This window comes from Oncorhynchus keta, chromosome 11 (genome assembly GCF_023373465.1).
Source record: "Oncorhynchus keta strain PuntledgeMale-10-30-2019 chromosome 11, Oket_V2, whole genome shotgun sequence".
Classification (NCBI taxonomy): Eukaryota; Metazoa; Chordata; class Actinopteri; order Salmoniformes; family Salmonidae; genus Oncorhynchus; species Oncorhynchus keta.
In genome coordinates, this window is record NC_068431.1 from 22863134 (window position 1) to 22879408 (window position 16275).

Here is a 16275-nt window from a genome sequence, read left to right on the forward strand (position 1 = left end):
AGTTAAGATTTTGAAAGTATGATGTTGACATGATCAGTCCAATCCAAGCTACTGTTCATATAATGGGATTTGACGTCATTTTATCTGTGACCAATGACCTTGAGCCTTCTTGGACGGGCACTTCTATTGCAGCACCCAAGGGGATAGAATTTACAAAGTCTACCATTAAACTTGGAGGTGAGTAATGTCCCCATGAGTGACAGAACACTGAGCCAATCACGGCGCAACGCTCCATATTTTCTGCTGGCTTGCCCCACCACCACAGAAAGCACTGAGCTAGGTTGTAACACCTGCATTTTGGAGCTGCCTTAGTCAAGAAAAAAAAAAGAGACCATGTTTGTATGCGGCTTTATTAACTCAAATATATATATTTGTTGCAAACAGATATGTGACACATATTAATGCCAAAATAACATGCGAAACAGGCAAGTGCTAGAAATGTTGGGCTCAAAACTGGTGGGTCTCTGCCCCACCTGCCCTGAATGACGGGGTCGCCACTGAAGTCTTTTTTAAAATTTTAACCTTCATTTAACTAGGCAAGTCAGTTAAGAACATTCGTATTTACAATGGCGGCCTAACAAACGGCAAAAGGCCTCATGCGGGGGCTGGGATTAAAAATAAATCATAAAATATAAATTTAGGACAAAACACACATCACGACAAGAGAGACAACACAACACTACATAAAGTGAGACCTAAGACAACAACATAGCATGGTAGAAACAGAACATGGCAACAACATGGTACAAACATTATTTGGCACAGGCAACAGCGCAAAGGGCAAAAAGGTAGAAACAACAATACATCACGCAAAGCAGCTACAACTGTCAGTAAGAGTGTCCATGATTGTGTCTTTGAATTAAGAGATTGAGATAAAACTGTCCAGTTTGAGTGTTTGTTGCAGCTCGTCCCAGTCGCTAGCTGCAGCGAACTGAAAAGATGCGCGACCCAGAGATGTGTGTGCTTTGGGGAACTTTAACAGAATGTGACTGGCAGAACGGGTGTTGTATGTGGAGGATGAGGGCTGTAGTAGATATCTCAGATAGGGGGGAGGGGGGCCTAAGAGGGTTTTATAAATATGCATCAACCAGTGGGTCTTGCAACGGGTATACAGAGATGACCACTTTACGGACGAGTATAGAGTGCAGTGATGTGTCCAAAAAGGAGCATTGGTGGCAAATCTGATGGCCAAATGGTAGAGAACATCTCGGCGCTCGAGAGCATACCTGCCGATCTATAAATTATGTCCCCGTATTCTAGCATGGGTAGGATGGTCATCTGAATCGAGATTAGTTTGGCAGCTGGGTGAAAGAGGAGTGATTACGATAGAGGAAACCAAGTCTAGATTTAATTTTACCCTGTAGTTTTGATATGTGCTGCGAGAATGACAAGTACTTGTATGAGGTGACTACCTCAAGCTCGAGTCATGTTCAATGGCTAGGCTGGAGCCAGACCCAATTGTGTAAAATGTTTCATTCATCCATCCACCTGTTTATTTTAATAGTCCATTTTGTTTACTTGTGGAATAGTCCATCCAACGTTAATGTATAATTGGCGTGTGACGTGTCGGTAGTATTTACCATGACTAGTAGTCGTCACTCGTTCCAATTTTTATTTTTTTCCCCATTAATTTTTACACCAATTTTGAGTTTGTATCTGCACCATCTAGTGGAAACCGTGCATATTGTTTGTAGGAACCAATGGGATGTTACTATTGAGGAAATCCCTCCTCCTTGAAACCGAAAGAAGAAGCGCTCTCCGGTTGGCCAGGGAAGGCTGGCGGTATTTCCTTCTCTGGGTTATCTGTAAAACGTGCTGCTGCTCTGTGTGAAGAGCTAACAGCTAGGTCAATACGGGAAAGGTGGACCTGGAAAAGGTGAGTGCCCGGATTGATTTGTAACTATGCTAAGGAAATAAATACGACATTAATTAAATGTATAAACTCTTAAAAAGAATCACATTTTCTTACTCGTGTTTTCAGCTGACGTCTGAGGCCAACCGGGAAACGGTGTTCATTCACTCGCTGAGTTGAGGCGGCTAGTGTTAGCATAGTTATCTGCATCAAGTGAATATGGCAGCCATTGAATATTGTGGTCCAAGCTGCGTTTTCGACAAATGGTTTTAAATCAAATGTAGGATATCAAACATGCTTGGAGTAAATTTAAAGCAGTCTGTTTTATATCGTGATATTTCTCCTACTTGTATAGCCTTATTTGGTGAACAAAGCCGTATGAAACCAATGTGCGGCCTATCATTTCTAACAAGCGCAGTACGCGCACTTTTTTGTACGGCACACACTGGTGCTAGGAAGCGAGCTAATTGTGTGCATTGGTCCCGGCTTAATTACACATTTACCCGTAGTAACTAATTACTGTTACTTGTAATACATTAGTTACAGTTGTTAGTTAACGTTATGTGGTTATCAAAAAGTACATGTCTGGCTAACCAGCTAGTTACTCAAAGTCCGCCCACAAGGCCTGAGAACTAGGCCAACATTTTTCGCTGCAAGAGAGGAGTTCCCACATTTCTCCATAATGTGTCTCCATAATGACAATTCTAATAAAACTGGTAAAATTAATTTACCTGGTTCTCAGCATTTCGCCCTTTCTGATATTGGTTCGTCACATAAATGATTTAATCTGAACGATATGAATGATTATAGGGAATGGTTAAGAAAACATTGTGAAATGGTGTAACAAGGCACATTGCTTTAAAATCGATTTTTTAACTGGAGTATAAAAATCGAAAAGCCCCAACAGTTTGCTTTTATTAAATAAAACATTTTACATTCATGTGGCTGTAAGACAGCTTGATTTTTATTTTATTTTTCCCCAGTCATAATCCCTCTGGAGCTAGTTGGCTCTTGTCCCTCTTTCCTTTCCATCGTGAGTCCAGTACATCAAGTTTTATTATACTATTATTCGGTCACTACTACGACAATTTTATAGCCAGTAATGAAGTTAATCTGTTCCTCTCTCTCCTGGCTTCAACTTTCTAGACAATTTTGGCTAGCTAGTGCTACATACAGGGCTTGAGGCAAACTTTTTTTCACCATCATCCCAAAGTGCAATTTAAAACGTCCTAAACTGAAGATGACCAGTACCAAATTTAAAAAAACATGTTTACTGGTAGCCTACTACTGAAATTGATAAATGGGTATGTCAACTGAGCCAGCAATTGATATTAAAAAGATTGCCCCTAAAATACCAACACTGGAACAATACTTAAATCTATTTTGCGTAAATGTACACAATTAGACTACATGTATAGCCAGGGTTTTATTGGCTACTTACAGCCTCATGTCCACAGTGACACTTACATGAGGGATATGCCAGAAATGTAACCAAACTTGAAACCAGACTTTTAATTACATGCATACAGGCTAAACAGCGGTCATGTTTTACAATTATAATGTAGGATAATTCACATTAACGTCTAAAGTCTTGGTTCTGGTGATGTCATTGAGGCACAGGTTCTTCAGATCAAATGGTCACAAGTTGAGAGAAAGGCCGGCGCACGTCGCCCACTTTGCAATCTGAGCGAAGGCAGTCGGCATTCACAATCGTAGTGATTTTAGTAACCCTTGTTGCATCTGTAGATCTCCCCTCTTTCAAAAATTTGAATGGATATTTTAAACTGCAACATTGAAACGACTCCTGTGTGTGCATTGCTGTGCTTGTAATGTGAAGAAATAATAGTTGATATCAACATTTTAAGCTAAACGTTCTGATCTGTTGCATCAGCCTCATTGCTTTTTAAAAATGTGTTTTATGTACAGTAGGCCTAGTTGTATGAATTTTGGATCTATCGTCCCAGGGCTGTCCTTGAGTCTGTTTGGACCGTCCCCGACTATATAGCATACCCAGAGAGAAAGCACAATATTAAATCCTCTCTGGAACTGTTGGATGATTATTTCTCATTTTATCTCCCCTGCTGTGTAGGCTCTAGTAATGATTGGTAGGACTGTGGGTGGTCAGGAAGCAACTTGTGCTGCTGTTCTCGAATACTTTACTCTGCTGCAGTGCTTTCTCAACACACACACAGCCCTCCGCACCACTCATTCTTAGCAACCACCTGCCTCACTTCCTGATAGTCAGTAGTAGTAGGGCACAGATAAAATAAATAATAATTCGATGCCATGATGGCCGCACTGGACTTTAGTCGTAGCTCAAAAACCTGCGACCAATACATTTTCACCCGCAACATACTTTTCAAAGTAGCCTAATTTGGCGGGAAAGCTGCTGATATAGCAACCCTGGTTGGGTTTGATTCAAACCTGCTGGCAGCACACAAATAGTGGTCAATTTGGTGTGTGTGACCTTTATTTAACTAGGCAAGTCAGTTGAGAACAAATTATTATTTACAATGACTGCATACACCGGCCAAACCCGGACGACGCTGGGCCAATTGTGCGCCGCCCAATGGGACTCCCAATCACAGCCTGGATTCAAACCAGGGTGTCTGAAGTGACGCCTCTAGCACTGAGATGCAGTGCCTTCGACCGCTAATCCACTCGGGAGCATTTGCACGTGGCCCGATTTGTAATTCCTGTGGTCAATTTGGGTTGACTTTGCATATCCTTCTGGGGCTAGTTAGGGGCCATCAGTAAATTAGTGTACATGGGACAAAAACATTCCAAATAGCTCCAAATGTTAATGCCTTAACCTCAAACCAACTATAAATTGCAGAAGTTCTTATACAAATATTGAAAGTGTTTGAGAACTAAAAGGTGTGCAACATGAAAATATAATAATTTACTGTGTTTATTGACGGTCCCTGACTAGCCCCAGCGATTCAAAGTAAAAACCAACTTAGCCACGGTTGCACACCAGCAACTCATGCCACCTGCAAACACACACAAACTTAACACACCACATTTCTTAATTAGCCAAATCTAAATCAAGACATCGGGCTGTCTGCAGCCACACACAAATCTGTTTTTATTTATTTAATAAGAGGCCAAGTGCGGTTGCCTTTTAATGTTAGCTAATGTTGTAGCTAGCTCACCTTGATTTTGCCTCTTTGTAGCTTGCGCTGAAACTATTTCATTGTTGACAGGGTGTTCCCATAACACGAGCTTCTGGATAAATTCAATATTTTCATAAAATGATGAGTTAGTGATTATTTCCTACCCACTTCAAAAGGCCATGCTAGTTTTGGAGATCTGCATGGTGCTTCAATGTCTGTTTGCCACTCCTTTATCTGGTTTCAGCTTTTAAGATGTCCTACTCGTCATCACGAAGCTCCTCGCGCAACACTGACTGCAAGGTGTATGTAGGTGACCTAGGCAACGGTGCTGCCAAGGGGGAGTTGGAACGGGCGTTCAGCTACTATGGACCTTTGCGCAGTGTCTGGGTGGCCAGGAACCCACCTGGTTTTGCCTTTGTCGAGTACGAAGATCCCAGAGATGCTGAGGATGCGACAAAGGGCATGGACGGCAAGTGAGTACACGTGCGGTTGAATTGCTTACAGCAGCAGCACAGTATTGATTGGATTCAAAGGGCTCAGTCTGACACTTGGTCTCAGTTGTATGCCCCAAAATGACATCTATTCTTAAACCATTGTCATGTTTCAGAGTGCTCTGTGGTGCCCGCATAAGAGTGGAGTTGTCAACGGGTATGTCTCGCAAGTCGCGCCACGACCGCCCCAGCCGCCGGCACTTCGACCCCAACGACCGCTGCTACCAATGTGGCGAGAATGGCCATTATGCATATGACTGCTATCGCTTTAGCAAGAGGGGTGGTGGCCGCCGCAGCAGGTAGTGTAGAGGCGGTCTTTCCCACTGTTATTGGAATGTCACTTTTGTTGAATGACATTCAACAACATGGTGGCTCCAAGAGAATGTACTTTTTGTGGAGGCATCATACATGTCTTTAAATGCTACAGCTTTCTACTGCACATATTTGATCAATGATCCTCTCGCAGGTCCCGCTCACGGTCAAGGTCCAGGGGAAGGCGTTACCGCTCACGCAGCCGAAGCAACGGCCGCGACCGGTGAGTGGTTCTGTGTCACAAAAGGACCCCTGCAAGTTGACTCTAAGGGTCAAACTATGTTTTGAAAGACTTGGTCTCTTTATTTGATCTTTTTTTGTTCTAGCCGAACTCGAACCTGTCTGAAATTCGAAGAGACCTACCTGACTGATTCAGATCAGTGTTCTCTTAATGGCTGTTAATAGCTTTGAGTTCCCTTATCTCCCCCCACTAGGCGTTATAAATCCCCATCATACTCAAAGTGCAGAAACAGGTAAGACTTAATCTACTGCAGGAATTGGTGAACATATTTTTCTTTATTGTATTTTTCTGACTTAGTTTGTAGCTATCATCCCAACTAGTGCCTTCAGGAAGTGTTCACACCCCTTGATTTTTCTAGGTTGTGGGATTAAAATAGATTTTATTGTCCTTTTTTTGTCAACGATCTACACAATACTCTGTCAAAGTGGAAGAAACTTGTCATGAGAATTATGTTCTCAACGTTCATAAACTACTTCAATTAACCTGTTACTCCTACCCCCTACTTTTTCGAACATTCTGTTAAAAATCGCGCAACATTTCAGCGCCCTGCTGCTCATGCCAGGAATATAGTATATGCATATGATTAGTATGTGTGGATAGAAAACACTCAGACGTTTATAAAACTGGTTAAATCACGGCTGTGACTATAACAGAACGTGCGTTTCATCGAAAAGCGCAGGAAAATCTGATCACTGAAAATGGAAAAATATATCCATCCGCCACATCAACCCATTGTTAAAGGCGAACCACATTAAATGGGGCTGAGGTTGCAATACCTACAGCTTCCACGCAATGTCAACAGTCTTGTCATTTGCCTAGGCTTTGTTTCTTGGTCAAACGAAGAAGAGACAAGCCATTTGTTCAGGTCTCCGACCGGATATTTTGGTTGATATTTACCCGGTGGTGGATCTGGATGTATCAGAGAGGTTTCTAAGACTAGGATGCAGCTCAGAGCCCCTACTCTTCCCAAAAACCGCCAATCCTGTCCTTAGTTGGTCTGCTAGGTACCACCCCATACTCACACTTCTAGGATCACTCACAGTGATGAACGGTCGGGATAGGAATTCTTCGTTAAGGAAGTAACCCCCGGACACTGTTGGTACTTGGTTCTTCTCCTAACTCTGTCTGTGTGTGTGTGATCAGCAGTGCTTACATGTGTACACACTTTCTTGCCGTGGGTAACGTGGACCCAAGTGACTCTCAGCTATTCTAATGGAAAAGGCAGTGGTTTAACAGAACCTGGTATGGGCCTTCACAACGGGGCTGCTTCCTGGCTATTCTCCTCAGGGACTGGATCCACACCCAGTCTCCTGGTTGGATTGAGTGAATTTCCTGTAATTCACCTGTTGGACACAATCTTGGACATACGGGTTTAGTTAACAAACAGTCTTCTCGTGTTCTGCTAGTATATCTTCAACTTCTGTCTACCTGTTTTGGTCCCTAACTCTGTCCATCTATTTGTTCTACCTGATTAGCTAAACTGTCATCCATTATTTAAAGAAATAGATCCTAGTAAACCAACTCTAGGGATAAAATCTTGACCGAAATATTTTAGCTCCCATAATCGTGTCCACCAAGTAAGTTGGGAACGCTTCTACCCATTTGCTATATTTATGTACATGTATTTTTTTTAAGTAGTTCATTATCACATAGGGTTCATTATCACATAGGCCACAAAGTGTGTCCTAACCTGCTCTACAACCTGCTCCACTATCCCCCTGGTTGCCATGTATCAATATTGTTGCATATCTAAACAATGACTTAAGTAAGATTAGTAAAATATCCTTATGTCTGACATTCTTGTAGGATTGTCCCTTTCATTTTCTACATGTCCAATTCTCCCTGTGGAGTTAGTTCTTGGCTATCCTGTAACAATTCTCTGTCAAGTGTCTTATCTTAAAGATTTATCTGTGCTGCTTCGTATGGTTTTAAATGCCTATGTGCTTGTCTGTGTAAATAGTCACCTTTCTCATTTGGCAGGCACAAGTCAATGCTACTATTTTGGCCTGTTGTGCCAAATAATTTCTAGGCAATGGTTGTGTCTAACACCTTAGTTCCTGAAACCAACTAAGCTTTCATTCCCCTTTTGTCTCCACTCAGTAACTGTTATCTACCCACTGTGTCACTTCTATCTTCTCTCCTCATGCTACTCCCCAACCATCAAGGTCTCAGTAGTGTGGGGAGGGCTTCTCCGCCCTCCTGCCTTTCCTTCCATCTGTCTCTGTCTCTTTCTTATAACAGTCAGTATCAAATATGGGTTGTTTCCAAATATTGACTAAATGTCTCACTATCTCCCTGTCTGAACTCATTGATTTTTAGAAAAATCACCTGTCTATGGTGGCAATCTCTAAGGTTAGTTTAAGGTTATCCCATATCTCAATGCTCTCAGTGATCTTGGACCACCACAGATGTCATATTCCTGTCCTGTTGGGTTAGAGTTAACCCTAACCCTAATGTACAATAAATTCATTATCCAAATGGCCCTCCCATGAGGCTGATCAGACCACAAAGGAAAGCCATGATAGAGGTCAAGTCATACTACCTTTTTATAGTCGTGTTTCTTACTATATTATACAAAAGAAAGAAAAACCAAACATTTTCTACATGTTGTATCCCAGGTTTCCAGAACATTCCCTTTATCAAAAGAATTCATGTGTTTGGGCCTCCTGTGTGGCGCAGTGGTTAAGGGCGCTGTACTGCAGCGCCAGCTGTGCCATCAGTCCCTGGGTTCGCGCCCAGGCTCTGTCGTAACCGGCTGCGACCGTGGGGCGACGCACAATTGGTCTAGCGTCGTCCGGGTTCGGGGGGGGTTGGTCGGTAGGGATGTCCTTGTCTCATCGCGCACCAGCGACTCCTGTGGCGGGCCGGGCGCAGTGTGCGCTAACCAAGGTTGCCAGGTGCACGGTGTACCCTCCGATACATTGGTGCGGCTGGCTTCCGGGTTGGATGTGCGCTGTGTTAAGAAGCAGTACAGCTGGCTGGGTTGTGTATCGGAGGACGCATGACTTTCGTCTCTCCCGAGCCCGTACGGGAGTTGTAGGGATGAGACAAGATAGTAGAAACAATTGGATACCACGAAAAAGGGGTAAAATGTAAAAAATCTATTTAAAAAAGTATAATATTCCATATGTGTGTGGGAGACTATGAAAAATGGAAATCTCCTCAAACCCAAAGACAACCCCCAGGTTCTAAACAAACAATATTTCCAGGCCATTTCAATTTGGTAGAAATATGCCTCGATCTCATCAAAAGAAAGACCCTTGGTCAGCATTAATTCAGGAACGCAAACAAAACCTAATAATAGTGTTATCTTCTCATTGTACTACCTCCAACCATTAGTTTTAAATTTCATCAATGTACTTAATTGAGCATGGATACAATACTGTACTTTAAATCTATGAAATTCCCCTACTACTTGACTAGTTTAGCCCAAGCTTGCTTTGTAACGTTAAAACCCATTCAGTCTGTCTGCTAACAAGTCTCTCAAAATGCTTGATATGAATACCCTGCCATTAGACCCACACAACTTTGATTAATGTGCACTGTCCCTGCAAAATAAAATTAACTCAACCTGCAATCCACTTTACTGACCTGACATTGTTCCAAGTAATGGAAACAGATTGTTAGAATACCTTAACTTCCTGTTCAATTTCACTGGTGTAATCAAACCAAGAATCAATAATCTAAACAATCAAACCAAGAATCAATAACCAGAAACTATCACAACTTTTACGATTCAACTATTCAGACCTGAATCTCTTACAGCCAAATATTGCCCAGTGAGCACGACTAACTCCAGTGGACAAAAATATAACCTCTCCTCCAATGTTCTGCCTTACCGCTATCGTACGATTAAAACACAACTTTACAACTGTCCCTTCTCTTTCGGCTTCACACTTATGAAATGTCCAATACTTAAAAGTAACATGTAAGTCACCAAATGTATAACCTACATCAGTCAATCCATAAGAATAAAAACACAATTCGATGGGCATAACTCTATCGCAATTATCTCTCCGCTATTATTTAGGATTCATTACATTTGGGTAACTGTCTCTTCTATGATCCAGTAATTTAAATACGACTCCATAATCAATAGTTATTCCAGCAGATCATTTAGGCAACACACACCTGTGTAATACACATCGAAATCACCTCGCTATTATTTAGAATGAATTCTTCTCTCAATTTAGGCTTCCCTCCTTCGTTGGATAACCAGACCTAGATGTGCGTAGATGTGACTCTCCCCTTCCTGCATCTCCTTTCAGTTAGTTTACATAGTGTAGTGTCTTTGTGGTAGCCACTGGTACCTTGTGTCATTATGGACCTAGTTTATATTGGTACTGCAGATACCTCGTGTCATTACGGACCTAGTTTAAGTTGGTATCGTGTCATTACGGACCTTCTGTTGCCTAGGTGGTTCTACACCCAATTCCTATTTTCCAATTGCCTAGAATACTACCTACCTATATCAGGGTTCTGTACACAAAATTCTAAAAATAGGTCACCAGGTAAGAATGCCCTTTGGGAATTTTCAAATCAACTACATTTATTATAGTCCTCAATAGTCTTTGCCGATGACGAGCATACCCATAACATGATGCAGCCACCACTATGCTTGAAAATATGAAGTGGTACTCTGATGCGATGTGTTGAGTTGGATTCGTCCTGAAGATGACTCTTTGTATTCAGGAAATTAAGTTAATTTCTCTGCCACGTCTTTTACAAGTTTTACTTTAGTGCCTTATTGCTAACATGATGCATGTTTTGGAATATTTTTTATTTTGTGTAGGCTTCCTTTTCACTGTCCATTAGGATAGTATTGTGGAGTAACTACAATGTTGATCCATCCTCAGTTATTGCCCATCACAGCCATAAAACTCAACTGTTTGGCCTCATGGTGAAATCCCTAAGCGGTTTCCTTCCTTTCCGGCAATTGTGTATCTTTGTAGTGACGGGTGTATTGATACACCATCCAAAGTGTAATTAAGGACTTCTCCAATGTCTGCTTTTTTAAATTTTTACCCATCTACCAATAGGTGCCCTTTGCGAGGCATTGGAAAAACTCCTTGGTCTTTGTGGTTGAATCTGTTTGAAATTCTACGCTATTATTGGGTGTATTTTTTTTAACAGCTGAGGTAGTCACTAAAAAAAACATGGTATACACTAATTTCAGGGAGTCCATGCAATATATTATGTGAATTGTTAACCACATTTTCTTTCTCCAGAACCTATTTAGGCTTGCCATTAACAGGGTTGAATACCTATTGACTCAATACTATTATTTTTTATTAATAATATAAAAACATGATTCCACTTCGACATGGGGTATTGTGTGTAGGTCAGAGATGCAATTGAATCCATATTAAATTCAGGCTGTAACACAAAGTAGATCAAGTCAAGGAGTTTAATTAAAGGCACCATAGGCACCCAACCCTTAGTTTGCTTATAGTGGATAGAGCAGCTTTGAATAGATGACATGATGATGCTGAGGGTATTGTCTTTGCACAGTAGATCTGGGTCCCCAGCACGTTCCAAGTCCAGAAGTCCAGTGCGCAGGTCGTCCAGAAGTCCAGTGCGCAGGTCATCCAGAAGTCCAGTGCGCAGGTCGTCCAGAAGTCCAGTGCGCAGGTCGTCCAGAAGTCCAGTGCGCAGGTCGTCCAGAAGTCCAGTGCGCAGGTCGTCCAGAAGTCCAGTGCGCAGGTCGTCCAGAAGTCCAGTGCGCAGGTCGTCCAGAAGTCCAGTGCGCAGGTCGTCCAGAAGTCCAGTGCGCAGAGCAGCAAGGTAAGGCTCACATACACGATAGTCAGTAATGAAGTGGTCTTTCAACATGGTAGGCCCATCGTCCAGCTCTTACTGAGACAGATTATGCAACTGAAGGTAATGACTGATTAAAAATTGACTTTCATTTTGTGTAGTGTCGCCACTGCCCCCTTTAAGGGGTTTTCATCAATGTTTTCATCAATGTTGAAAACCAACCTATATTGCACCCAAGGCTGTACTGTCATGGCAGAGGCAGCTTACTGGTGAAATCTATTCCTTGGGGGAATAATATAGGACTTTGGCACGGTTTAAAGTAGACCTAATCTACAATCTGACTAGAAGACCGGATAATTGCTATATGGTGAAGAATGCCAATAACCAAGTTTCCAACTTTTTTTTTTTTAGTAAAGTACCTGTTGGATAAACAACCCTGATGGAAACTAAAATGGTTAAATGTCGGCAAAACAAAATACGCTAGACGAGGGTGGGTATTTTGTTGTTGTTGGTGATTAGATTATGCGGTGAATTTGAGGCATAAACAATTTCTTGTGCAATTGTTTCAGATTGTCTTATGGTCACGTACAGAGTTGCAGGTGTGATTGCAGGGTAGAATGAAAATATTAGGCTTTGAGCTCCAACATGCAGGACCAGTGAAATAAAATAATGTAAATGGTTATAAAATGAACTACATAAATAACATTATACATAATAATAACTGAGGCAGTGATGAATGAATGTGTCCATTGGGGTGGAGGCAGAGTAAATGCTGTTGGTGGGGTGGAATGACCATAGGTGGAGCAGGAGAGATGTCCATGGCGGGAGAGCTGACTAGGGGTGGCTATTCAACAGCCTTAGGGTAGAAACTATTGGCCAGTGGTTCGGTTTTTAGCATCATGCTTCTGTACTGCCTGCATCTGAGTGATGAAGCGGGGAGAACAGGGCGTTGGGCTGGTGTTCCTGATGATCTTCCTGTGGCACCTGGTGTTGTAGGTGTCCTGTAGAGCACCCAATGGTGCGTTCGGCTGCACGTATCACCCTCTGAAGAGCCTTGCGGTTGCTGTACCAGGCTGTGATGCAGTCCAACAGTATGATCTCTGAGGGTCCTCGGGGACAGGCCGGGGGTGGCCCGTTAAGAAGTCCAGGACTCAGTGGCAAAGGGAGGAGTTCAGACCCAGGGTTCTGAGCTTTGTAATGAGCTTATTTTAAATTACTTTTTTAAACTAGGGAAGTCAGTTAAGAACAAATTCTTATTTTCAATGACTGCCTAGGAACAGTGTTAACTGCCTTGCTCAGGGGCAGAATGGCAGAGTTGCAACCTTTCAGTTACTAGTCCAATGCTCTAATCACTAGGCTACCTGCTGCCCCATTATAGGGCACTATGGTATTGAAGACCGAGCTGTCGTCAATGAACATCGTTTTATCATGCATTTATTTTGTCCAAGTGGGTAAGGGCAGTGTGCAGGGCAATGGCGTTGTCTGTGGAACTGTCAGGGCGGTAGGCAAATTGGAAAGGGTCGAGGAGGGAGGAAGCGATGTGGTCTTTGACTAGCCTCGAAGCACTGATGGTGGAAGTGCATGCTACTGGTCGGTAGTCATTCAGTTGGTTCACTTTCCTTCTCTTGTGCACAGGTATGATAGTGGACATCTTGAAGCAGGTGGGTGTAGAGGTAGACCGATTTATGATTTTTCAATGCTGATACCGGTTTATTGGAGGACCATAAAAAAGCCGATACTGATTAATCGGCCGTTTTCTTTTTCTTTTTACAATTGTTTAAAAAATATATATATATATATATATATGTATTTTGTAATGACAATTACAACAATACTGAATGAACAATGAACACTTATTTTAACTTAATATAATACATGAATAAAATCAATTTAGTCTCAAATAAATAATGAATTATGTTTGGTTTAAATAATGCAAAAACTGTGTTGGTGAAAAGTACAAGTGCAATATATGCTACCTCAGAACATGAGAACATATGAAAGCTGGTGGTTCCTTTTAACATGAGCCTTCTATATTCCCAGTTAAGAAGTTTTAGGTTGTAGTTATAGGACTGTAAGGTTTGCTGTGTCTGTCAGCGTAGTGTCCAGAGCATGGAGGCGCTACCAAGAGACAGGCCAGTACATCAGGAGACGTGGAGGAGGCCGTAGGAGGGCAACAACCCAGCAGCAGGACCGCTACCTCCGCCTTTGTGCAAAGAGGAGCCTGAGGAGCACTGCCAGAGCCCTGCAAAATGACCTCCAGCAGGCCACAAATGTCTGTTCAAACGGTCAGAAATAGAGGGTGGTATGAGGGCCCGACGTCCACAGGTGGGGGTTGTGCTTACAGCCCAACACGGTGCAGGACGTTTGGAATTTGCTGGAGAACACCAAGATTGGCAAATTTGCCACTGGCACCCTGTGCTCTTCACAGAAGAGGTAGCCTGACTGCCATTAGGTACCGAGATGAGATCCTCAGACCCCTTGTGAGACCATATGCTGGTGCGGTTGGCCCTGGGTTCCTCCTAATGCAAGACAATGTTAGACCTCATGTGGCTGGAGTGTGTCAGCAGTTCCTGCAAGAGGAACGCATTGATGCTATGGACTGGCCTGCCCGTTCCCCAGACCTGAATCCAATTGAGCACATCTGGGACATCATGTCTCGCTCCATCCACCAACGCCACGTTGCACCACAGACTGTCCAGGAGTTGGCGGATGCTTTAGTCCAGGTCTGGGAGGAGATCCCTCAGGAGACATTTACATTTAAGTCATTTAGCAGACGCTCTTATCCAGAGCGACTTACAAATTGGACCATCCGCCATCTCATCAGGAGCATGCCCAGGCGTTGTAGGGAGGTCATACAGGCACGTGGTGGCCACACACACTACTGAGCCTCATTTTGACTTGTTTTAAGGACATTACATCAACGTTGGATCAGCCTGTACTGTAGTTTTCCACTTTCATTTTGAGTGTGACTCCAAATCCAGACCTCCATGGGTTGATAAATTTGATTTCCATTGATCATTTTTGTGTGATTTTGTTGTCAGCACATTCAATTATGTAAAGAGAAGTATTTAATAAGAATATTTAATTCATTCAAATCTAGGATGATATTTTAGTGTTCCCTTTATTTTTTTGAGCAGTGTATTTGTGTAAATCTGACAAATTGATAGAAACCTAGCTATTGCTTGAAGTGGAATGAAATTGGGTGCCAGTACAAAAAATAACCAGTATTGCATTGAGGATTTAGTCCCCTCCTTGCCTACTGACCACCATGCTGTTTCCTCTGCAGTCGCTCCCGATCTCGCTCCCGCTCCCGGTCCGTGTCCCACCCCAGGGCGCGCAGCGTCTCCAGATCTCGCTCCCGGTCCAAGTCCCGCTCAGCCACCACCAAGAGGGACAGGTATTGAACTTCAATCTTCACACCCCTACACATTTTTTTCTGTCATGTGGCACTGACGTAAGACTTTTTTATTCATGCATGTGGTACTGAAGACAGTTAAATTCAAATGGTCAAAATGGATCACCTGTCTTAACTGGTTTTCCCATCTTCTGTACCACCGATGTAGTCTCCAGTTTTTATCCCAGATTACTCGCTATTGTGTTGTAATTGGGATTTCCAGATGCTCGTTCAGCTATCAGTTTCTACCATTTTTGTGCCCTGTATCTAAACACAATGATATATTAAATTAGAATTAGTGCTTTGAGTGCTCTCCATACTGCCTGGTGCACTATGCTGAAGGAATAGCTATGCTAATGTTCTTTCTTTGTTTCGAAGGTCGTGCTCCACTGAAACTGCTAATGGTCTTCATCCCTTGTTTCAGTCGATCCAGGTCTCCGAGCCAGAGGAAAAGCCCCACTCCTGATGCCGACTGACCATGGGGGTGAGACCGCTCCCTGCCCTCTCCTGTTCCGCTGTCCCCGTTTTCCTCGGGGCTTGAAGCCATTTTACACCCATGTCTATGTACTTGATTTCTTTCTCCTGTCATTTTTTTAATTTATCCCTTGCTTTTCATCCTCTGGCTTTGGCATTATTTCATCTGTATGTACAAAGGATTCCTAAACTCCTTTTTCCATCATGTAAATTTCAATAGCTCGTTTTACAGTATTTTTAAAAATATTTTTTTTTGCGTTCTGTGCGTTTTACTCTAGTTTGTCAGTTTTTTTTTTTTTTTTAAGCTAAATGATTTGGGGTTTTATTTCATTTTCAATGTAAATGGCGGGATCTTTTTAATAAAATTAATCTTTACACTAACATTAGTGATCTAATTCATGGTCCAAGTGGTTGTAACTACTCACCATTGACTCAAAGTATTTTAAAACTTGGATGTAACTTTTCAATTTAATTATCTAATTGGGATCAGAATCATTATGAATCACATTTAAGCAATAGCTCATGTCAGCATATTTAGTAGTTTGATTCAATTTTCAGGCAAACTATGCAGACAGTTCAAAAAGAAAATGTTCAAATTGAAGGCTAATTGTTTAATTGAGATTTACATTGTTGTTTAG

General features: G+C 42.3%; 1 protein-coding gene across 22 annotated transcripts; it reads left to right on the forward strand.

Annotated features, from left to right (window-relative positions):
- The first annotated feature begins 1675 nt into the window (after positions 1-1675).
- Positions 1676-16018, forward strand: LOC118389939 (serine/arginine-rich splicing factor 7-like). 22 transcript variants are annotated; one of them, XM_052529768.1, is made up of 8 exons: positions 1676-1876; positions 5213-5441; positions 5576-5758; positions 5926-5994; positions 11524-11619; positions 11668-11796; positions 15056-15166; positions 15588-16018. In XM_052529768.1, the coding sequence occupies exons 2-8, from the start codon at positions 5221-5223 to the stop codon at positions 15637-15639; spliced, it is 861 nt and encodes a 286-aa protein (XP_052385728.1). In that variant the 5' UTR covers positions 1676-1876; positions 5213-5220; the 3' UTR covers positions 15640-16018. The 22 variants fall into 22 exon arrangements, with proteins under 22 accessions (XP_052385728.1, XP_052385732.1, XP_052385736.1 ...); XM_052529772.1 differs by having other exon boundaries at positions 11692-11796; XM_052529776.1 differs by having other exon boundaries at positions 11716-11796.
- Positions 16019-16275: the final 257 nt, after the last annotated feature.